The sequence below is a fragment of the Hylobates moloch genome, unplaced genomic scaffold, assembly GCF_009828535.3.
Source record: "Hylobates moloch isolate HMO894 unplaced genomic scaffold, HMol_V3 SCAFFOLD_6, whole genome shotgun sequence".
NCBI classification, from domain to species: Eukaryota; Metazoa; Chordata; class Mammalia; order Primates; family Hylobatidae; genus Hylobates; species Hylobates moloch.
The window spans coordinates 134,249,618-134,274,921 of NW_026652281.1; the positions used below are offsets into that span (position 1 = coordinate 134,249,618).

At 41.9% G+C, this 25,304-nt stretch overlaps 1 protein-coding gene across 1 annotated transcript in view; it reads left to right on the forward strand.

The window, feature by feature from the left end:
- Positions 1-25,304, forward strand: part of ITK (IL2 inducible T cell kinase) — a 76,575-nt gene that overhangs the window by 45,628 nt on the left and 5,643 nt on the right. The window contains exons 7-16 of the mRNA XM_032158486.1: positions 2,851-2,916; positions 7,201-7,255; positions 12,934-13,016; positions 14,874-15,007; positions 16,429-16,503; positions 19,062-19,233; positions 19,701-19,917; positions 21,153-21,217; positions 21,308-21,426; positions 24,285-24,442. Coding sequence (XP_032014377.1) covers positions 2,851-2,916; positions 7,201-7,255; positions 12,934-13,016; positions 14,874-15,007; positions 16,429-16,503; positions 19,062-19,233; positions 19,701-19,917; positions 21,153-21,217; positions 21,308-21,426; positions 24,285-24,442 — 1,144 coding nt within the window. The remainder of the gene's footprint in view (positions 1-2,850; positions 2,917-7,200; positions 7,256-12,933; positions 13,017-14,873; positions 15,008-16,428; positions 16,504-19,061; positions 19,234-19,700; positions 19,918-21,152; positions 21,218-21,307; positions 21,427-24,284; positions 24,443-25,304) is intronic.

Sequence of the window (25,304 nt, forward strand, 5' to 3'; positions counted from 1 at the left end):
TCACTGAGCTTTTAAAAAAAGCCAATCTGATGGGTTAAAAAAAAAAGAGGGGCACAAATATCTTTAAGGATAAGACTTTACCTTTTACATACACCAAAATTTACATTTTCAAGGTGCCTTCTCTTTAAGCAGGCTTATCAACCCCATTGCAGGGGGAGAAAAGACAGAAGTGAGACAGGGTAAAAGGTGATGAGATTCAGAACCATGGTTTGAGAGGCAATGTAGTTTGCTAGCTAAGAACAGACCCCAATTCCCCTCATCCGGAACCTCCCTCTCTAGTTCATTCATGAAGACAATTGAGCTGGTCACATCACCTTCACTTTGTCCATTATAGACAGGCCCATGTTGGAAATAGGTTCAAGACTGTCTACAGGGTCTACAAACACCAAAGGGACTTAGAAATTCATTAGTTCAATCAACTGACTTTACTTAGCACACCTAATGTACTGGGAAATTTCTTCTCCTAGGTCTTACTTCCCCAAATGACAGTTAAACTCTTCATTTGGTGACCTGTGGAAAGGCTTAACTATGCACTTCAAAGGGCATCAAAGAGGACACCCCAGCAGCCAGTCAGCATTATGGGAATTTCCCCAGTTTGCTTTGTGATGGTGTGGTATAGTGGAAAGCACACAAGATGAGGAGACAGAGGACTTGGACTTTATCGGCTACTCTTGTCATATGTAGCTGAGGATTCACAGATGACCATGTCATATGTGTGACCATGTCATTCACGGATGACCAAGTCACTTTTCCTCTGTGAATCCATTTCCTGAACTGTAAAATGCAGATGATAATATCAGCTTTGTCTACATCACAGTGTTGAGAAAATCAATGAGATGATGGAAGTGAAAGAGCTTTGGAAATTCTACATATCCACATACAAGTATGAGAGTTATCATTTGTGTAGATGACCCAGCTTTGGGTGGCGTATTCTAATCAAAAGCAAAATATTATTTGATCCATTAATATACTGTAAAAGTATAGTATGGAAAAACCAGACATAATTAAGGGGATTCCAAGAGTGATACAGAAACAACGGCAAATTTCAGGATAAGCTGACTTTCTTCAGTTGGAACGGCTACCTTGAGCACTGTGTGAAGGATGATTTTGAGGGCAGATGTCCAATTCTCCAAAGAAAGTATGCCATGATTGATTAGCAATGTCTGCCAGAGGAGTAAAATATAAGATGATCATCCTGTATTTGGCATCTACAGTCTTGATTTCTTCACTCTTCACAACTCTGTGCACCAATTACACATTTCCCATAAACATAATCACTAGATTGAAAATTGGCCTTATTATAAGAAAATTAAAACATGTTATGGAATAAAGAGCAATAAACTGTTAGGCATTTTTTTTTTTTTTTTTTTTTGAGACAGAGTCTTGCTCTGTCACCGAGGCTGGAATGCAGTGGCATGATCTCGGCTCATTGAAACCTCCTTACCACTGCCCCCACCTGCCACCACCCAGGTTAAGCGAGTCTCGTGCCTCAGCCTCCCAAGTAGCTGAGACTACAGGTGCATGCCACCACACCTGGCTAATTTTTATATATTTTCTAGAGACAGGGTTTCACCATGTTGCCCAGGTTGGTCTCAAACTCCTGAGCTCAAGTGATCCATCCACCTCAGCCTCCCAAAGTACTAGGATTACAGGCGTAAGCCACCGCGCCTGGCCTATCAGGCATCTTTTTACAGATTGACAGAGTATGGAGTATCTACTTAAACTAGATTTTAAGTATAATCTAGTGTAAGCCCTTCATTTGACGGGTATAAAGTCAGAGGTCCAGAGAGTAAGTAGAAGGGATGCCGCTTTCACCCTGTGGTATTAAATGAGACAATGAATGTGAAAGTGCTTCGAAAACTACAGAGTTACACACAAATGTAAAGAAGTTTGATATTCTTATTTTGTTTATTATGCTTTTTGTTTATGCACAATTATTAATTCTTGCTCAAAAGTGACTCCCGATCCCCAAATCTAGCCTGGCTTTATCCTTTTTTCTCATGTTTATACCATTCATATCTGAAGAAGCTCAATTAGGGAGGCCTTAAATTAAAAAGCTTACAATGCCAACTGGTAGTGTATTTTAGAATCTGTGGTTGGAAAGTCATCTTTTATATTTTAATTATTTTGGTTTCCTGACTATAAAATGATAGTACTAAAGTGGAAAAAATGTTGATTATCACACAAAAATGTTTCCTTATAGAAAATAGAGACTGAATATTAATCTTTTTTTCCAGTAGAGGAAATTTCACAATGAGGAGAATAGCAAGCAGAGCTTTTTAAGTAAAATCGCCACTTCTTTTTTTATTATGTTTCATATTTTAGTAGTGAAATCAACCTGCCTTTAACAGACAGCAAGTTGCTATTATTTTTTACCAATTCTTTTTTTTGTTTTGTTTTGTTTTTTTGAGACAGAGTCTCGCTCTGTTGCCCAGGCTGGAGTGCAGTGGCACGATCTCGGCTCACTGCAAGCTGCACCTCCTGGGTTCAAGCGATTCTTCTGCCTCAGCCTCCCGAGTAGCTGGGACTACAGGCGTGTACCACCATGCCCGGCTATTTTTTTTTTTTTTTTTTTAGTAGAGACGGGGTTTCACCATATTGGCCAGGCTGATCTCGAACTCCTGACCTCGTGATCCACATGCCTCAGCCTCCAAAAGTGCTGGGATTACAGGCATGAGCCACCACCCCCAGCCTACCAATTCTTGTACTCTAAACTTTAAAATGTCTTATCGCAAATGCCAAATAATGTGATATTCCCCAATCTTTAAACGACTTTTAGTGGATTAAACCTATAAAATGATATAACACTTAGTTCTATGTAGATCTAAACACTAATTTTCCTTTTAACAGGCATGAAGGATATGTACCAAGCAGTTATCTGGTGGAAAAATCTCCAAATAATCTGGAAACCTATGAGTAAGATATTTTATTTGTTTTTGGAAAACACAGTTCTAAGGAATCCTCCCTAGGTTAGGAATAAGTTATTGGTTTACTGTAAAAATACCAGATGATCCCTACTGCAACAGCAATGTTCACACATACCATCCAGCTCTTGATGCCTAAATAACACTTTCCACCAAAAAGAACCATGACTTTCTGCAGAAAAGGCTTGGGGTAGGGGTAGAACGAAAAGGAATTTGAAACATCTTTCTGTGCCAGAAAGTAAAGAAGTACTTAAAAAGAAATTTTTCTTTTTTAATTTTTTTTTGAGACAGGGTCTCGCTGTCACCCAGGCTGGAGTGCAGTAGTGTGATCTCGGCTCATTGCAACCTCAACCTACTTGGCTCAAACAATCCTCAGCCTCCCAAGTAGCTGGGACTGCAGGCACATGCCATCATGTCCAGCTAATTTGTAAATTTTTTGTAGAGACAAGACCTCGCTAGGTTGCCCAGGCTGGTCTTGAACCTCTGGGCTCTAGTGATCCTCCCACCTTGGCCTCCCAAACTGCTAGGATCACAGGTACGAACCGCTGTGCCCAGCCAAAAAGATGTGGGCATGTCAAATGAGCACAGAAGTTGGCTCTAACAGGCTCCATTTGTTGAAATTGGGGACAATTTGAGTATCAAAATAAATAATGACTATTAAAATAAGTACTAGACTACAAACCATTGAATAATGTAAGAATCTGTAATGAATAGATAGACTGATAGATAAATAAAGAAATAAATAAAAAGGAAAGGGTTTTTTCTTATAGTAGAATGCCAGCTAATGAATGATAAAGTTTAAAGATCATCATTTTGTAACCCAGAGTATCAACTGATTCAGGCAAGAATTCTCAATGAATGTCACCACTAGCAGGTTAAAGTTTGTTGAGCTATGGCATATTTACATAGTCTCAAAGTATCTCCTCACAAATCACTTGTAATTACAAAGTGGAGGTAACTAGTAGTCCCATCTTAAACAATCAATCCAAATGCACATAAATAATGGAACAAAAAGTTATCTTGTGTCTCCTTATGTGATGCACTGAGAAGGGCACACATCACTTCTATAATATTCCTGCTCAAAAAATGCACAACATGAATTTACTTATGAGGATATATTTATAAGGATATATTAGACAAATCCAAATTAGGGAATATTCTCTAAAATTAATGTCCTGTGCTCTTCAAAAAAAATGTTAATACCATGGAAGACACAACAGGCTAAGAAATTGGTCCACATTAAAAAAGACTAAAGAGGTCGGGCGCAGTGGCCCACGCCTGTAGTCTCAACACTTTGGGAGGCTGAGGCAGGTGGATCACCTGAGATCAGGAGCTTGAGACCAGCCTGACCAACATGGTGAAACCACTGTCTCTACTAAAAATACAAAATTAACCGGGCGTGATGGCACACGCCTGTAGTCCCAGATACTTGGGAGGCTGAGGCAGGAGAATTGCTTGAACCCAGGAGGCAGATGTTGCTGTGAGCCAAGATTGCACCATTGCACTCCAGCCTGGGCAACAAGAGCGAAACTCCATCTCAAAAAAAAATAATAATAACAGATTAAAGAGACATGGTAACTAAATACAGTGGTGATCCTGGGCTGGATGTTGAACCATACAAAAAAATATTTTTTGTTATAATATACATTATTGGGACAATCGATAAAATTTGAATAAGATCTGCAGTTAAGTAATAGTGTTATGTAGATCTTAAATCTCATGACTTTGGTAATTGTACTGTGGTTAGATAAGTATATACTCTGTGTCTTAGGAAATAGACACAGAAGTACTTAGGAGTAAAAGTCAATTCTCAAATAGTTCAGAAGAAAAGTCAATCTATGTCTATCTAAAAGGAATAGTAAATCAAATGTATAAAATATCAGCAATTGGCTCATCTGGGTTATGTGTATACAATGATTCTTTTATACTATTTTACAGCTTTTCTGCAAGTTTGAAATTATTTAAAAATTTTAAAAAATTAATTATTCACTAAATATAAGACACCAGGCCTAAAGAATAAAGCTAATGAGGACACCTATTAACGCATTAGGGTTCTTAATTCAAATGTGGTCGAGTTATTTGTTGCTGAAATTCTAGTAGATTCTTTAGTGAAGAACCGTCATTTTCTGAAGTCTCTCAACCTGGTTTGTTTTGATCAAGTATGTGTGAGTAGCCCTTCCCTCAGTGAACAAAAGCGTCATCAGTTCTAAGAATTTTTGAGCTGAAATAAAACATATAGGATATATGCTTAAATAAAATAAAAATTATTTATAGGCAATACCTTTGAAGAAAAAACAATAAGCATTTATTTCAAATGACCACTAGGCTATGTAGTTTTGTTTGTTCATCTTTGCTTTTAATCAGAATCTCTTTGTTTATGATCAAAGAAGCAAACTCAAAATTCCAACAGGATAAGCAATAGGAAATGGTGAGGCCTGGAGCAAATAAAAAAAGTCATTCACCCACCTAAAGGTATTTTAAGCCATTTTAAAAATAAAACACTATACCATGCAAACAAAACAAGTTATACTGTGCACTTTCAGTTTGCATTCTCCAGATTATGAATCTCAGCTGGAAAATAACATGACTTACAAGCAAACATTCAGATATTTAGTATATAACTGGATATATGAAAGATTCCAGTATGGTGGCCGGGCGCGGTGGCTCACGCTTGTAATCCCAGCACTTTGGGAGGCCGAGGCGGGTGGATCACGAGGTCAGGAGATCGAGACCACGGTGAAACCCCATCTCTACTAAAAAAAAAAAATACAAAAAATTAGCTGGGCGTGGTGGCGGGCGCCTGTAGTCCCAGCTACTCAGAGAGGCTGAGGCAGGAGAATGGCATGAACCGGGGGGGGGGGAGCGTTCAGTCGAGCTGGGTCTCCGCACCTCCACCCTGGGACAAAAAGCGAAACCCCCCCCCTCAAAAAAAAAAAAAAAAAAAAAGAAAGATTCCAGTATGGTAACTTTTTATTCGTGAACTTAGTGTTGTCTAGTTTCAGGTGAGATCTGCCTAAGTACTTAAAAATGTACCACCTGGTAACATAGTCATGGGTTGGTAAATTGAATGGATTCAGGTCTCCTGCCTTGGTTTGCAGTCATGACCTTGGGCAAGTTACCTCACCCTATTTGAGTTCTGATCCCTTCTCCATAAAATGAAGGCTCAGACAAGATGAAGGAAAGCAAATCATGACTCTCTTGCTGGCATTCCCTTCCCAGGCACTGAACTCAGGCAGACATCACCCTTTAATAGTGAAGCTATTTACCCACCATGCTGGCGACAACCTTTTCAATGCACAGCTCTAGGCAGCCACTACTATCGCTGATGGCTTGTGTGTGAGATGAAGCCTGTATTTTCCCAGTCCTCGATTAGATAATCTCTAAGAGCCCATGTTGGTGTCATGTACTGTTCTGTCTTATAATGTTCAAAAACCTCTAATGAATCCGTGAATTCCTTTAGTCATGGCTACTCTCAAATAGCCAAACAAGTTTGTTAAGTGGTATACCTTCCCTACCCAGAACTTCTCTCCTCCTGCATTCATTAATTTTCAAAACTGATTATTAACCGATGATCAGTCTGCCTCCTCTTACCTAAAAAGCAGCCAGAGAGGTTAGGATGTGGCTCCAATATTGTTAACAGCATAAAAAAAAACTTCATCCCTAAAAATCTCTTATATTCTTCTTTACCATTTTATAGTTGTTTTTCACCAGACAACAAAATTATACAAATAATGCAATTACTCGGCAGAATGTCTGGAAGAGCAGTCTTAAAGAGGAAAATACTACAGTTGTTTTAAAAGGATATTTGCTAAACTTTCAAACTGGTATTACAATTTTATAGCTGCACTAGCACCCTCCTCCTTATAACGAACTGCCTACTGACTTATGAAATGAAGAGGAAAATTAATGTTTTCTAAAACTTTATTTTAGAAAATTTCCAACATATACCAAAGTAAAGATAATAATATAATGAATATCCATGTTCCCCAAACCCAGCATCAACAATGATCAATATTTTGCCAATTCTGTTTCATATGTTTCTTTCCAATTAAACATTTTAATACCCGGAAATGAATCATGCATTTGCTTTTGAGTTTAAATGCACCAGTAGAAACATATGTGTGCAGGCTTGTTAAATAAATAAAATACACTTAAAAATTTTTTGAAGCACTGGTAGAAATAGGAAATGACCATATGATTTTCTAGCATTGTCTTTTATAAGTAAATAATGAAACTTTAAAATATGTCATTGACATATGACTTTCCTTGCTTTCAGATGGTACAATAAGAGTATCAGCCGAGACAAAGCTGAAAAACTTCTTTTGGACACAGTAAGTCTCCTCAACCTGTCTTTTGACATAAAATAAAATGAATTAAGTGCAGTGTCTCATGCCTGGAATACCAGCGATTTGGCAGGCCAAGGTGGGAGGATCACTTGAGCCCAGGAGTTCAAGGTTACAGTGAGCTATGATTGTACCACGGCACTTCAGCCTGGGCAAGATCAAGACCCTGTCAAAAGAAGGAAGGAAGGGAGGGAGGGAGGGGAAGAAAGGTAAAAAGGAAAGAAAGAAAGAATTGTACTGTTTTTTCAGCCTTGCTGTGTTTTATGCCAATGCAGTGGGTCGACATGTTGGATTAACGGTAGTTTTCATGTCTGGTGAAAATATTCTGGGAATTTACAGGACTAGCAAACAACAGGATGAGAAACCTGGGCTTGGCATTGCCGTGCAGACATCACCACAGCTGCAGCAGTCTTTGCGAGTGGTGATGGCTGGCTGTGGGGTGCTGTCAGGGCAGTCGGCCATGCCTTCTTCTCGGTGTAGGTCAGAGGTGCCTGTGACTCTGATTCGGCCTTACTGGGCTGTGAGTCCAGAGGAAACATAGCACTTGTTTTAACTTATATTTCATCAACAGTTATCCTCTAAAGCCATGCAGTGTGCATAGCAGGACCGATTTTACTCAGGGATGTCAAGATTACGGGAGAAAAGGGAAGAGAAAAGTAGAAAACACGGTATGGTGGGGCAGGTACCGGACTCTAGTTCCTGTTATGTCACCAACTCAGTGTGTGACTTTGGGGACCTCTCTTCTTCCTTCTGGGCCCCGGTTTCTCAGTGAGTAGAAGGGAGAATTGGATTAAGTCAGGGATCACAGTTACCCAGCCCTCATCCTGCCGCTTCCTGCTCCTTGTCCTGTGACCAACACAGCTGATCACAGTCCACGGCATTGGGACTTTATTGGGAAACAAGACAAATGCAGAAAAAAGAGCAAGCGCATAATCTCAAATAAACTAAGGTAAACTCCAGAGGAGTTGGGAACGATTCCGTGAAGGAAAAGAAGTTGAGCTGAGTCCTTACTGAACTCTGGTCTCTCCTTGGCTCTACATCAACTCAGCACTTACTTACTTCCTGTGGGTTCCCCAAAAAAACACACATTAGAATTGCTGGGAAATGTTCAAAAATACAGATTCCCAGGTCCCACCCCAGATCCACAGACTCAGAGTCTCCAGTGTAGTTCCTGGGAATCTGTACGCTCTCAAGTTAAATTTACAACGCAAATGTAGCCAGCTCAAACCTGGCGCCGCCAGTCTGTGTTATTGGATAACAAAGTAGAACTCAATTAATATGAACTAATTGAGTGGAGTGCAAAATTAGCTAAAACTCTGAATTACACTGTTTAAACAAGTGTAGTTTTGTTATATTAATCACACATCAGTTAATGACGTCTATGGAGCACTTCAAACAGCCCACATTAATGACTTCCAAAAGATGATTCCTGTATTACAGCAGTTCTTGTGAGGTGCTAAGTGCTAAGTACATTTTGCTTGCTCTGGCAGTTGAAACATTCCTCCTAACTGATATATATATATATATATAAAATTTTTTTTTTTTTGAGACAGAGTCTCGCTATGTCACCCAGGCTAGAGTTTAGTGGCATGATCTCGGCTCACCACAACCTCCGCTGCCTGGGTTCAAGTGATTCTCCTACCTCAGCCTCCTAAGTAGCTGGGATTACAGGCATGTGCCATCACACCTAACTAATTTTTGTATTTTTACTAGAGACAGGGTGTCGCCGTGTTGGCCAGACTGGTCTCAAACTCCTGTCCTCAGGTGATCCGCCTGCCTTGGCCTCCCGAAGTGCTGGGATTACAGGCATGAGCCACCACGCCCAGCCTCCTTACTAATATTTTGAGCTACTTTACCAAATTCTCTTCTCCTCCATAGGTAAATATAAGGGCAAACTTCGATGGGTCCCTGTCAGACTTAGCCCAGATTCTGGATAGAATCGAATGACATTTTCTTGCTATTTTTCACTTTTTTTGTATGCTGTTTTGAAACAATCGCTGTATTATTTCTAGGTGTATTTAGAGTCTTTTTATCTAATAAGTATAGGACCTTTAAGAGATGAATTGCTGCATAGTATTCCATGGTGTATATGTGCCACATTTTGTTTGTCCAGTCTATCATTGATGGGCATTTGGGTTGGTAAAAGGATGAGTTCATGTCCTTTGCAGGGACATGGATAAAGCTGGAAAACATCATTCTCAGCAAACTAACCCAGGAACAGAAAACCAACCACTGCATGTTCTCACTCATAAGTGGGAATTGAACAATGAGAACACATGGACACATCACACACCAGGAATATGGACACATCACACACCAGGGTCTGTCGGTGGGTGGGGGGCTAGGGGAGGGATAGGATTAGGAGAAATACCTAATGTAGATGACGGGTTTATGGGCGCAGCAAACCACCATGGCACATGTATACCTATGTAACAAACCTGCACGTTCTGCACATGTACCCCAGAACTTAAAGTATAATAATAATACAAAAAAGAGATGAATTGATTCATTACACCTTTTTATGAACTAAAACTCCTGATGTACTGCCCCACACATATTTCGCCACTAGACTATAAACAATTTATCTTGTTCCTGCTGTACCTAGGCACCCAAAAGTGTATCTAGCACCTTGTAGTTGTTCAATAAATATTTGTTGAATGAATGAATGAATACATTGAAGGCTTAATAAATGTTTTTAAACTAACAATTCCGCTTAAGGGGGACCTGGGTGATCATAACCATCACTGCAGGAGCTTTTTAAAATTACAAATTCCTGGACTCCAGGCCTATCCAGTCAGAACTTCAAGAGGTGGCACCCAAGTTATTCTGGGACTTACCCACATTTGGGAGCCACTAAAAAGCATCTCTTAATGTGCCATATCAGTTCTTCCAATGTTGCCTCCTCCCAGAAGTCTCTCTTGCCTTCCCTCGCCCTAGCAATGGAACATGGTTTTTCTTGCTTCTGAACCCTTATGGGTCAAATGTTATTATCAGTATTATTACTTCTCCAGTGGCTCTGTTCTCACTCTGCCTCCAATCTCAGCAGTTTCTCTTCTGTCTTTACCCATCTAGGTAGATGGTAAATTCCTTGCAAGCGGGTAACTCACTTAGAACACCTTACAGCATCTCACACATAGGGTGATCTGAAGTTCAGACATTCTAAAGTGTCGTTGAAGACTCAGTGTTGACTTAATAATTGGTTTGTTTCAAGAGAAGAAAAGCACCACCTCCAGAATGAAAGATGGCTGTATGTCAGAGACACTCTTAAAGTATAATGCAGTGTAACAAGACTATGAATTATCAGTCCATCTTTTCCCAATAACTTACCCTGTGTGTTGAGATTATCTTCTGAAATGTCACCTTCAAATTATATGAACAGAAAGAAAGAAAAATACTCCTAACACAACCAACATGTCTCACATGGAGACTGACAATGGAATAATTACTTCCAATAAGTAGCAAACATAGCATGTGATAATAATGGCCAATTATAACCCTAATAGTTCTTGTCCTAGTATTGTATTCCAGGAGCAATTCTAGGCATATTACGTTAGTTCTCCCAACAACCTTCCAAAGATCATTTTACAGATGAGGAAACTGAAGCTCATACAGTTACTCATCTTTATAAGTTCCTTTTAAGGCCAGGCACGGTGGCTGACACCTGTAATCCCAGCGCTTTGGGAGGCCAAGGCAGGCAGATCACTGGAGGTCATGAGTTCAAGACCAGCCTGGCCAACATAGTGAAACCTCATCTCTACTAAAAATACAAAATATTAGCCAGGCGTGGTGGTGGGCACTTGTAATCCCAGCTACTCGGGAGGCTGAAGCAAGACAGTCGCTTGAACCCAGGAAGTGGAGGTTGCAGTCAGCTGAGATTGCGCAACTGCACTCCAGCCTGGGTGACAGAATGAGACTCCAGTTTCAAAAAAAAAAAAATCCTTTTAAACCCAGAGATTCTAGAATTCAAACAATTAGCATGGGCCACTGTCTGTGTGTGTGCATAGATGTGTGCCGATAGGCAAACTATCTTTTTAGTTGTGGGACAGAGGAATTTGTGTTGTTGTAGGTTCTATATACTTTGTTCCTTATACTCCAAGTGTATGCCCTCCACACAAGGATCTTGTCTAACTCTGACCTTTACTTAGGGCCCTCACTATGACTAAGTTAAGTGAATCATAATATTTGGCTTAACAAATGTTACCAGCGCAAATTTACAGCGGGGTAGGAACAGAGTGTTAGATATGAAGTACTTAAAATAGACTTCAGATTTTTAAATTTCCACCAAGAATGAATAAAATGGTATGTCCATTTATTAGTGCTTATTTCATCAGTGCTGGCAGAATTGTCAGGGTGGCGAAAGTTACCTTCTCAGGTCACTCCCTTCTTCCCACGTCTCTCATGAAATCAGGAGCTTAATGTTCTTTTTCCTTCCGCCCTGCAGCCAAATTCTCACTCTGGAAAGGGCCTAAGAAATATGTTATCATTAAGAGAATCCTTATACACTGTTGGTAGGAATGTTCATTAGTTCAGCCGCTGTGGAAAGCAGTTTGGTGATTTCTCAAAGAACTAACAATAAAATTATTATTCAACCCAGCAATCCTATTACTGGGTATATACCCAGAGGATAATAAATTATTCTACCTAAAAGACACTTGCACTATTCATAACAGCAAAGACATGGAATCAACCTAAGTGCCTATCAACAGTGGACTGGATAAAGAAAATTTGGCACATGTACACCGTGGGGTACTATGCAGCCCTAAAGAAGAACAAAATTGTGCATTTTGCAGCAACATAGATGCACCTGGAGGAATTATCCTAAGTGAATTAACACAGAAACGGAAAACCAAATACCACATGTTCTCACTTATAAGTGAGAGCTAAACGGATATCAAGATAGGAACAATAGACAGCGGGGACTCCAAAAGTGGGAAGGAAGGGAGAGTGGCAAGGATTGAAAAACCACCTATTGGGTAATATGTTCACTATCTAGCTAATGGGTTCAATAGAAACCCAAATCTCAGCAACACGCAATATGTCCATGTAATAAACCTGCACACATACCCCCTGACTCTAAAATTTTTAAAAGTTATATGTTCCCATTAAGACACAGATGAAGTTTTCAGGACAGTTTTGTGCCTTTGTAGGGACATGGAGAAGCAGCTTCTAACATTCTTTGAAAGGAGGCATCCTGGAGTAGTAGACCAAGGCTGGGCTTTGCTCACATGCCAGAGTTCAAATCCCAATTCTATCACTTTCTAGTTGTGGGTCGTGGGAATGCCACTTAAGCTCCCTGGCACTCAGTGTCATTGGCAGTTAAGGATACCAATATCCAGATGGCAATATTGTGGTAAGAGTTGGAAAATATCTGTAAAGAGTCTGATACATGGGGAGCTCTAAAAGGGCAGAGCTTATTTATGTCTCTGTCTCCATTCATGGTTCATGTCAGCACAAGAACAGTCTGGGATCCATGTAGGAGACCAAGAAATATCTACTGAAGGACAGGAGTAAATGAAACGGTAGCCATTCTTACTGAAATCTGCTCTATGCCAAGTCAGCCTACTTCTGCCAAGTATTTCCTCCTTCTGTGGGCAAGAAAGTGGAGCTGGAGGCATAAGCCTGGTTTCCTGAGATCGCTAAGTTTCCATTCTTTCTAACCATTCCAGGGCAAAGAAGGAGCCTTCATGGTAAGAGATTCCAGGACTCCAGGAACATACACCGTGTCTGTTTTCACCAAGGCTGTTGTGAGGTATGGAGCTAACTCTGCTCAGCAAAGTGGAGAGAAACACTTCTGAAGCGTGTGAGCATTGGGGTACAGACAACAAAGTTAGACAGTGCAAGAGGCAGAGGCTCACTAGAAATGGTCTGTTTTCCCTCTTTACTCCGAGAAAACCAAGGCCGTGGAGATCAAGGATAGAACTTAAGAGACTTAGGAAGTGACAGAGCTGGGAGTGGATGCCAGGTCGTCTTTCAATTAGCATCTCCAATTTTAGAGTTCTAAAGACATAAAATACTTGGCACTGTATTGGATGAGTATATAATTTAATACATAGAATAACAGAAGAGATATTTCTATCTGGAAGCAAAAATATATGAACTCCAGTTCTGGCTTGCTCATGAAACTACCTACCATTAACTGAGTCTCTATTATGTGCCAGAAAATATGCAGACCATTTCCAATCCTAAGAAGCCCTGAAGGCAGGTATTACTATGCTCATTTCACACAGAAGAAACCGAGGTTCAGGAGCTGATGGTGCCTCCCTATGGCCATGGGTCTGAAGGCGCCAAGCCACATCCAGGCTCCAGCCAACTTGACTGCAAGATCCTTGCTGATTTTCTGCCCCTCTGGACCTGTTTCTTCTCTGTAAAACAACGTCTAAGAACCCATCTAGGTCTCAAATTCCCTTCTAATTAGAACACTAGTTAGAACTAAGCTGTTTGATAATGACCAAAGTGCAGTCAGAGTTAAGAGAAGAGACAAATAATTTTTAAGGTGACTTTGGAAAATTTTTTTGGAAGACTGAGGATGTGAGCAGGACGTGGAGCAAGGGCAGTTGGCAAACAGGAAGGGCCCGATCCAGGGATAGGAGGGAACACAGTGTACGTCACAGAGGGGCCGTGCCTCTGCCATGGCTGGGAGACAGTAAGGAGGTGACCTGCAACCCCACAGGTATGATGGAGAAGGGATGAAACATGAAGTCTGTGTCAAGGCTCCCCACAACTACCCCCAGCTTCAGGGACTCTCTAGGAGGCCTTCCAGGACTAAGACTTATTGAGATTTAATAAGCAAAGTGATACAAAGCAAAATCAGCAAAGGGAAAAGACACATGGGGCAAAATCTAGAGGAAACAAAACACAAGCTTCCGAGAGTCCTCTCCCACTGGAGCCAAACAGGACGTGCTTAATTCCTCTAGCAACAAGTTGTAACCACACGTTAGCAGTCTACCAGGGGAGCTCGTTAGACTCAGTGCCCCAGGCTTTTATTGGACGCTGTTTCCACAGACAGCCCCTGCCTAGCACATGCCAAAATTCCAGATACCCAAAAGGAAAACAAGTGTTCACCATAAAGCACATTGTTTCTAGCAGACAGTTTAGGTACAGCTCGCCACTCTTATCAGTTAGGGAAAGAGCCCTCCCGAAATCCAAGTTCCCAAACACCAGCCAAGGGTTAACCATGCAAGCAGGCCTTTCTAAGGAGGGTAGTCAGGCCTGTTATGTTCATCCTCTGCAGCATAAAGTCAAATAAGGGTGAAGGGGTCAGAGAGGCTTTCTCAATGTATGCTGACACCAGTTAAATTCATAGAACAGGCAAGGCAAACACATAGCAAATATTTCTATTCCCTCATTTTGTGGCAATGGAAGAACCATCACCAATCCATCACAGCATTGCTGTCCACTGGGTCCAGACACAACCTCAGAGTCCTTTTTAACACAGTACTGCAGCACCCAGGCCCAATCTGTCAAGACCGACTTATAAGTTGAACAATATCTGCCATCTTGTGAGAGGTTATAAGACAAAGATAATAAGAACTTAATACTAGTAGACTTTTTTGTGTCTCAACATTGCTTCTTAATAATCACTACATTTGTGTTTCATTTGTTTAAGTGAGAACAATCCCTGTATAAAGCATTATCACATCAAGGAAACAAATGACAATCCTAAGCGATACTATGTGGCTGAAAAGTATGTGTTCGATTCCATCCCTCTTCTCATCAACTATCACCAGCATAATGGAGGAGGTAAGCTCTAGAGCAGGGGTGGACCGGGGCCGCCCAGCAGGAGGTGAGCAGCAGGTGAGCAAGCATTACCGCCTGAGCTCCGCCTTCTGTCAGATCAGCGACATTAGATTCTCATAAGAGTGCAAACCCTATTGTGAACAGCACTTGTGGGATCTAGGTTGTGCGCCCCTTATAATAATCAAATGCCTGATGATCTGAGATGGAACAGTTTCATCCTGAAAGCAACCCCCTGTCACATACATCCATGGATAAACTGTCTTCCACAGAGCCGGTCCCTGGTGCCAAAAATGTTGGGGACTGCTGCTCTAGAGGACAAAGCCAGAGGGCACCTGGGTTAGGCTTTTTTGAATTGCTATCAAGGAATACCGGAGGCTGGGTAACTTATAAAGAAAAGAGGTTTAATTGGCCCATGGCTGTATAGGAAGCATGGTGCCGGCATGTTCTTGGCTTTTAGGGAGGCCTCAGGAAGCTTTCGGTCATGGCAGAAGGCAAAAGGGGACCAGGAGTATCACATGGCAAGAGCAGGAGCGAGGAGGAAGAAGATGCCACAGACATTTAAACAACAGGCCTTGCATGAACTCAGAGTGATAACTCGTTTATTATCACAAGGACAGTGACGCCACTAAGGCATTTGTGATGGATCCCACCCAATGACCCAAACACCTCCTATCCCACCAGGCCCCACCTCCAACATAGGGCTTTTCTTTTCTTTTATTCCCTTTCCTTTCCTTTCTTTTCTTCTTCTTTTTTTGTTTTCCTTTTGAGACAGAGTTTCGCTCTGTCACCCCGGCTGGAGTGCAGTGGCTCAATCTTGGCTCACTACAACCTCCACCTCCCAGGTTCAAGCAATCCTCCTGCCTCAGCCTCCTGATTAGCTGGGATTACAGGCATGTGCCACCACACCCAGCTAATTTTGGTATTTTGGTAGAGACAGGGTTTCACTGCATTGGCCAGGCTGGTCTTAAACCCCTGACGTCAGGTAATCTGCCCTCCTCAGCCTCCCAAACTGCTGGGATTACAGGTTTGAGCCACAGTGCCCAGCCAGGGATTACATTTCAACATGAGATTTGGAGGGGACAAACATCCAAACTATATCAGCACCCACACAGGAGACTTAATGAAAACTGGCAAAAGCCCACTGTGGCTTCTTTTTAACCATAAATAATAAATAATAATTACATTATATATCTTCTATTAGCAAGCTATCTTGTGGAAATAATGGAATTTTACCACCTGCCCATCTGTGCTTATGATGTTTTCAAGGAGGATGTGATATCAGTAATTGGGCTTTGGGATTTGTTTTCCGGAATAAAATTAGCTTTTGCATCTGATTATTATTATTATTATTTTTAGTGATTTAAGTTAGATGGTTGCTACAGCAAAGCCCTAACCACTGCTTCTTGGCTTTTCAATCAACCCAGGCCTGGTGACTCGACTCCGGTATCCAGTTTGTTTTGGGAGGCAGAAAGCCCCAGTTACAGCAGGTCTGAGATACGGTGAGCAGTACAATCAGGAATGTAAACTCATATCCCTAAAGGTCTGGGGCAAATTCTGAATAAACTGGCCATGAGCCTACCTGTACCTCAGACTACAAATCACCATTAAAACAAGTATTTTAGCCGGGCGCGGTGGCTCGCGCTTGTAATCCCAGCACTTTGGGAGGCCGAGGCGGGCGGATCACGAGGTCAGAAGATCGAGACCACGGTGAAACCCCGTCTCTACTAAAAATACAAAAAAATTAGCCGGGCGTGGTGGCGGGCGCCTGTAGTCCCAGCTACTCGGAGAGGCTGAGGCAGGAGAATGGCGTGAACCCGGGAGGCGGAGCTTGCAGTGAGCCGAGATCGCGCCACTGCACTCCAGCCTGGGCGACAGAGCGAGACTCCGTCTCAAAAAAAAAAAACAAGTATTTTATATATCTAGGGATGATGGCACTAATGAATATTTGCATTGTGTGTAAGAGAAGTACATATATAAGCACATTTCTCTAGGTCAAACCAGTGGCCATTGGTTTTAGTGAAGAGTTCATTACTGAAGTGTTTATTAAGCACCTACTTTGTACAGAGCACCCTACTAAATGCTATTAGAAAAATATTAGAAAACCATGCCTTAGCACTGTGTTTCCACCTATCTTCTAGAACTTTATATCATCTAGTTGGTTGAGTAGCAGACTATTGCAAGAACTGCAAGCTGACAGCATCTAGAAGTGTTTGTCTGCATAAGAGAGTGTTAAAATTCTCTGGAATGCCTTTAGGCGTGGCATGATCTCCAGTGCTGCAGCCCCTACTATGTTTTCTTGTCCTGCGGAATTGCTTCACTCGCTTGGGGTTATCTGCCTGGACTCTGAAGGCATTTGGCTTTGCATCCCTTTGTCCCAGCTGTGTGCTGCCTGTGGAGAAGGCTGGTCTAATTTTCATTTCTTATCTCCTAGGTTGGTGGTTCTCAAATTTCAGTGTGCATGAAAATCTTCTAGAATGCTTATTAAAAATGTTGACTCCTGGCTCCTATCCAAACACTCACCAAAACACAATCCTTGATAGGGTCCTGGAGTCTACTTTTTTTTTCTGGCATGATCTTGCTCTGTCACCCAGGCTGGAGATGCAGTGGCGTAATCACGGCTCACCGCTGCCTTGACCACCTGGGCTCAAGTGATCCTCCCACCTCAGCCTCCCAGGTAGCTGTGACTACAGACACACACTACCATGCCTGGCTAATTTTAAAAAATTTTTTTAGAGCCGGGCGCGGTGGCTCACGCCTGTAATCTCAGCACTTTGGGAGGCCGAGGCAGGCGGATCATGAGGTCAGGAGATCGAGACCATCCTGGTTAACACGATGAAACCCCGTCTCTACTAAAAATACAAAAAAAAAAATTAGCTGGGCGTGATGGTGGGCCCCTGTAGTCCCAGCTACTCGGGAGGCTGAGGCAGGAGAATGCCATGAACCCGGGAGGCGAAGCTTGCAGTGAGCCGAGATCGCGCCACCGCACTCCAGCCTGGGTGACAGAGCGAGACTCCGTCACAAAAAAAAAAAAAAAAAAAAAAAATTTTTTTGTAGAGACGGGGTCTCACTATGTTGCCCTGGCTGGTCTTAAACTCCTGGGCTCAGGCAATCCTCCTGCCTCAGCTTCCAAAGTATTGGGATTACAGGCAGGAGCCACTGTGCCTGGCTGAGTCTACTTTTTAAACAAGCATGCTAGGTGATTTTGATACAGGTGGTCAGAGGGCAATACTTGGAGAACCACTGCCACGCATGGGCTTCTTTATCCCTAACCAGCACCATGTTCAGCACACAGTAGGTGCTCAATACTGCTTGCTGTTGAGTCTCTGCCTCAAAGCAGTGGAAATCTGGCTGTTTAGGTACCAGACCAAGTACTGGGGAAAGATAATGCCTCTTTAGCCTCCTTATGAAAATAAGGGTATTCTAATAAATGTAGAATCTTAATGTGTCCCTGATGGATGGGATTTCAGATATTATCTGGTCAGCCCACTCATTTTGTTGGTGAGGAAATTGAGCCTCGGAATCTCGTATTTGTTTGTTAAACATTTCTTGAGAGCCTCCCATGTGCCAGACACCGTGCTAGCTTGTGCCTCTGCACAAATTCTCTTTAAATCTATCTCTTTAACTGCCCCTCCACCCCGGTAAGGCCTAATAGGGTTCTGTGTATATAGCAGGTGCTCTTAATAGATGAATGAATGAAAGAATGATCAGCTCAAATGAAATTTACTTAGTGTGAAAAATGACAATAAAAACTTTACAATCAGACATAGAAAATGGGACATTGCAAGAACCCTTTCTTTAATATTTTGATTAATATGGTTTCTTTAATACCCTGATTAATGCCACTCTCCTTCTTTCCATGTTACCTTCCCACACATATTTTCATAGTTTTCTAGCATATCCTATGTTATTATGTGGGAAAAAAGATAATTTATTTGCCATCTTTGAATTATATTAACAATAGGCTAAAATTCTACTTAGGGCTTTATAGTTCCCTGGTATCCCAATACCTTATATCTATTGCTTGCTGACCCCAGAGAACTATCTCTCTCTCTTCCAGGGAAATGGGTGATCGATCCCTCGGAGCTCACTTTTGTGCAAGAGATTGGCAGTGGGCAATTTGGGTTGGTGCATCTGGGCTACTGGCTCAACAAGGACAAGGTGGCTATCAAAACCATTCAGGAAGGGGCTATGTCAGAAGAGGACTTCATAGAGGAGGCTGAAGTCATGATGTGAGTGCTCAAAACAAGGATATGCAGAAACTCTGCGGGGAACATCGGTTCCATGTTCTTGAAATGCCATTCAAACGCCCTGTGGTACTAGCTCCCTGTGCAAACTCCTGGCAGTGGCTTCCTATCGCACAGAGAATAAAATCAAACTCTTCACAGTGGTCTCCAAGGCCCGCCATAATCTGATCATGCCCACCTCCCCCTTCTCAGCTCCTACCCATCTCTCCTCCGGTCCATGACATGCCAGCCACACTGGCCTCTGCTCATCTTCACACACACAGCTGACTCCTTGCCATTTGTCATGTCTCAGCTCCAATGACATGTTTTTGTTTTGGGGAGGGAATGAATATTATTTTCATCCAAACCATAAATTAGACAAAATGACTATTGGCTATTTTGGTACCATAATATTTTCGGCATTTTTGGGAGACTGAGTTTAGGCCATCTCACCCCTTGTCTTTTTCCTCCAGGAAACTCTCTCATCCCAAACTGGTGCAGTTGTATGGGGTGTGCCTGGAGCAGGCCCCCATCTGCCTGGTGTTTGAGTTCATGGAGCACGGCTGCCTGTCAGATTATCTACGCACCCAGCGGGGACTTTTTGCTGCAGAGACCCTGCTGGGCATGTGTCTGGATGTGTGTGAAGGCATGGCCTACTTGGAAGAGGCGTGTGTCATCCACAGAGACTTGGTATGAGCATGCAGGGTGAACACCCACAGGTCCAGGGTAAAGGGACAGGTCTCACTGAAATGACTGGGAATGCATTAATAAATAATACATCACAGACAATCTCCTTTCCTTTCTCAGCTTCTCCCTTCCTTCACCTACTTTGGGTGGGCCTAGTGGAAAGGGCTTCATGAGGACTTACTTCTGGGCTCTGATCCCAGCCCAAACTCTTTCACCTCCTGCATTTCAGTTTACATTCTTCCTAAATGGAGATAACTGCCACTCCTTCTTAACCTCTCTGTGACTCAATTTCCTCCTGGTAAATTGAGGAAACTGAGTTTGTCTGAAGGTGTTATTCAAGGGTCTACCAGAATCACACTGCGGAAGCCCTTAAGCTATTCTCAGAATCTCTGATGGCTGGGATTCATTTTAACACATTCCTCATTTGATTTTTATGCACATTAAAATTTGAGACACGCGGCCAGGTGCGGTGGCTCATGCCTGTAATCCCAGCACTTTGGGAGGCCGAGGTGGGCGAATCACAAGGTCAGGAGTTCGAGACCAGCCTGGCCAACATGGTGAAACCCCATCTCAACTGAAAATTCAAAAAATTAGCTGAGCTTAGTGGCGGGCACCTGTAACCCTAGCTACTTGGGAGGCTGAGGCAGGAGAATCACTTGAACCCAGGAGGAAGAGGTTGCAGTGAGCTGAGATCAAGCCACTACACTCCAGCCTGGGTGACAGAGTAAGACTCCATCTAAAAAAAAAAAAAAAAAAATTGAGACACACTGGGGTGTCATCTCTAAGGGCTCTTTCAATGCAACATTCTATAATACTAATTAGGGGTCAGGTACTCTCCCTACTGAAGAACAGTTTTAAGAGGATTAACAACATCAAAACATTCTTAATTTAGTCAACTGGGAGACGCTTTCTTCCTGTTATCCCTGATATTAACATTTCCTATCACATCAGGTTGCATTAGAGCCTATCTTTGGTTAGACAACACCAAGGATTTCTAATTAGAACTCAAGAACGAAGATAAACTTACTCATCTTGATAGTGGATCTTACACATTCAACTTTGCAGTTAACTTCCAGCAGGCATTTGTAAGGCTTAATTAACATATGTAAAGCTCCATGATGCCCTTGTATGACAGCACTGCAGTAAAGCAAAGGACTATGATTATAGGAGACTCCTTAACTACCGATGACTCATCAACAGTTTTCCTCTCCACCTTTGTTTGCCTGTCTCCTCTCCAGGCTGCCCGAAATTGTTTGGTGGGAGAAAACCAAGTCATCAAGGTGTCCGACTTTGGGATGACAAGGTAAAAGAAGGATGTGGTGCCAGTGAAGTCTCAGGAATGGGACTCAGGCCCCTGGAACATTCTGACCTTTTCTCTCCACTTTCTTCCCAGGTTCGTTCTGGATGATCAGTACACCAGTTCCACAGGCACCAAATTCCCAGTGAAGTGGGCATCCCCAGAAGTTTTCTCTTTTAGTCGCTATAGCAGCAAGTCGGATGTGTGGTCATTTGGTGAGTGTCTTGCTGGGCGCCACCGCCCCATGATCTGGGCTGCAGGCCAGCTGTTTCCTTTATAAAATGCAGACAACCCTACCCACGCCAAACCCTGTATTATATCATGTGGGTGTCCCACTGGAAGGTTGCATAAGAAAGGCCCTGAAAACTATGAAAGGGCCTTCATTATTTTGTTTGTTTTTAGAGATACTGGACATGGTTGTGGGAGTTAACTAAAAGTGGAAACAGCATTCTGGTGCCAGCTGCTGTGAAGTCAAAAGCTGGAGAAGCCAGGAGATTCAAATATGAGCCCCTTGAAGGCAGGGACCATGTTTTGTCCAACACTACATTTCCATACTTATCTCTCAATAAGTATTAATATTTATTCATTCATTCAACAACAATTAACTGAGCATCTATTCTATGCCAAGGGCTAATCCAGGTGCTGAGGATGCAGTGGTTCATAGAACAGAAAAGACTTCTATTCTTTTGGAACTAAATTTGAGATGAGAGGGGAGGCAGAAAATCACAAAAGATCATAATAACGATCATAAACAATAATAATAATAATAAACAAGCTAAGGGATAGAAGATAAAGCCAGGCAATCATAAGTAGATGCTATGAATAAAATAAAACAGTAATGGGGCAGAGTGACTAGGATAGAAAGAGGGTCTGCTTTGAATAGTGTGGTGTGGGAAGGCCTTTCTCAGAAGGTAATTCTTGAGCAGAGACTTGAATGATAGGAGGGAGCTGTCACCATTTGAACAGCCAGGGAACAGTGTCCCTGACAGAAGGACCAGCAAGTGCAAAAACTTGGTGCATCCAAAGAACAAGGGATACTGCCTTATTGGGAGAACAACAGGCAATGAAGCTGGTAGGCCATCATAAGGAATTAGAATTTCTAAAAAGTGCAAATGGCCATGAATGGATGAATGATGTTGGTATGGCAGGATGTACAAAATGTTCTTGCTGGATTTGTCATGTCATCTGAAGTCATAGTTTGTGCATACTAAAGTGTGCAAAAAAATATACCAGACAACCTCTTTGATTTGGATTACAAGAAGAATTATACTGTGGACAGAAACTACTTGAAGATTGATTTTTGCCATTCAGTATGAAGGAAGGATTTGACAAGGGCTTACTAGTAGTAGAAACCAGGGGGGAGTTTGGCTAGGTAAATCTTTTAGGAGAAGAATGAGTGTTAAAAATCTTCTGCAGCATTTTAGACTATCCATCTCTAGGAGCCAAGTGGTTTGTTCATTGTGAGTCCTACCTGTTTCTTTAAACAGTACCCTATTAACCAACCCTTGCAGCCACTTTGTTAACCAGGTTTAAGTTACAGAATGGACTTGAAAGAAATTGTACTAACAGCATTCTTGGATGACTCTCCTCTCCCCAGTGTGTATAACTAGGAAGGTTGGGGCTGATGTGCAGTCATCTCACTATGAGTGATGAAACTGATCACACTGCACCAAGCAAGGGCCCCACAATGAGACATTTGGAGCAATGGCCACTTTAGCACATTCACCTTCTGACTCTGAATGGGGTTTATTCAGCCAAAGGGTGTCAGCCTGGGAATTTCCTGCGGCATCTTACCATTAGAGGATTGGGCTGAAATTCATCCCTGCCTAGGATATATTATTTGAAGAGAGTCCAAAAATGAAGTTGAAGGATGGATGCAGAATAGAAAGAGGTCAATGAAAAAAAGTGTGAAAAAACTGTGGGTACCAGCCTAAGCAACAGAAACCTGGATGAGCTGAAAGCTCCATGCCTGCATCAGCCCATTGGACTTTGTCCTGTGTTTTAAGTTTCTTTGCCCTAATTAGTGGTGTGCTATTCAGAACAAGTCAAGCTCTTTGTACCTCACTCAATTTTTTTATCTATACATTTCTCATCTATGCATCTATGTATTAAAGCAATCATTCTGAAACCATGTTTTAGCAGCAGCATATTTTCAAAAAATTTTCACTAAAAAATATGGTGTCTTGGGGTGATAAGCATTCTTATTTAGGGTCAGGTTCTGAATTTCCAACTCCTGAGGCACCTCTGAGTAACACCTAGAGATTCTGATCCACTGGGTCTGGGCTAGGGCCCAGGAATCTGCCATTGGAACAAGCCTCTGAGATGATTTTATTCAGGTGTTTTGGGGATCTTGCTTTGGGAATGTCTACTCCGAGATTCTGTGGAACAAACTTTGAAAAGCTCTGGATTAGCTGATTTGCAAGCAGCCTTCTTGCTCTGACAACCTGTGAATATATCAGCACATGATAAAGACAAAGCTGGCTGTGACATTTCTACTAAGGGCAGAAGAGGAAAAGAAAGGGATTAAATCAGAGGTCAAAAATAGACAAGCAAAAGATGTGTTTTGCTTGGTCTACATGGTATTTTTAAAATTCAAGAAGTTCAACTCTTAATTTTTGACTTCTTTTTTAAAAAATCAGAAAATGTGACAATTCTGATCTCTCATTTTCATGTGCCACACTTTGGTTGGAGTCAAATCATAGCTGCCTCCTTAAGACAGAACTGTTTATCTCATTTTACACAGTCCTCCCCAATCCCTATAGTGTCACACCTCCTGTACTCCATTCATTTACATCCTGCATCTTGACGTTTGAGTCTATAACTGTTAGTTGTAGAATTTGAGTTTGATATAACAAAGGGTCCATCTTGAAAATCCCTCTCCACTAAAAAGGTTGGGAAATTTCAGTTCTTCAAAAATAGGACAGGCCTAACAAGCCTCAGGTAGACTTGATGTACTTCTGGAGGTAGCACATGAATCCTAATGCAAGGAGTCTGTAATTTCTAGAGGCAGGTTGGTTTGTTTGCTATCTGTGGGCTTTGTCATTCACTGTGCTGTGCTCACCATTTCTGGTAGGTGTGCTGATGTGGGAAGTTTTCAGCGAAGGCAAAATCCCGTATGAAAACCGAAGCAACTCAGAAGTGGTGGAAGACATCAGTACCGGATTTCGGTTGTACAAGCCCCGGCTGGCCTCCACACATGTCTACCAGATTATGAATCACTGCTGGAAAGAGGTCAGTGGAGGAAGAGCTTCCCCATGCATTGCCGTATACAATTTCAGGACCTGCCTCCTTCCCTAGAGAAAGGAACCCTCTCAGAAGGATGAGGCAGGAGGGATAACTAATATAGATTAGCAACAACATGACTTTGAGGATCTATTAAAGGGATAGATCCCCCATCCCTAAAGGAGCTGATGGCAACCTTAAATATTATTTGGTTTGCTACATAATGTCACAAGCTATAAGCATAGCTTCAGAGTGGAGGATGGGGTGTGGCCTATGCCAGCTTCCTTCTTGATTTTCTGAAAAGAGAAAAAAAGTCTGTAACATCATAAAACCATTAAAAGCACAGGAAGTTAGTTCTATAACTTGGGGAACAAAGTTCACTTGCACTATGAAAATATTAAAATGGCTTAATTTGAGTTCATTTTATTCATTCTGCATTTAAAATGGGGAGCCAATTACTCTGTACCCACCCAGGTGGCTCATTTACCCTATGCTTGGATTGCAGGCCATGGCTTGAGCCCCATCACTATGAGTCTTAGTCTTTGCTGAGTTACAAAATCATACATTTCAGCCAAAGTGGAAAGTTGCTGAAATAGAGAATTAATAAAAATTCAGATCATTGTAGGACAACAAGGTAGAATATAAAAAATTTAGAACACTAGGATTTTTTCTCAGCTTTACCATTTATTTGCCATTAATCTTTGACAATTCTCTGAACTTCCTTTTTCTTACTGTTAAGAGAATTAAATAATGCTTGGTCTATGAGTTCATAGAGCTTTTATAATCAGAAACAAAGAAACAATAGAGACGTAAACAAGGGCGCAAAACAAATCTTATCCACTTCATAAGGATTAGCTACAATAATAATAAT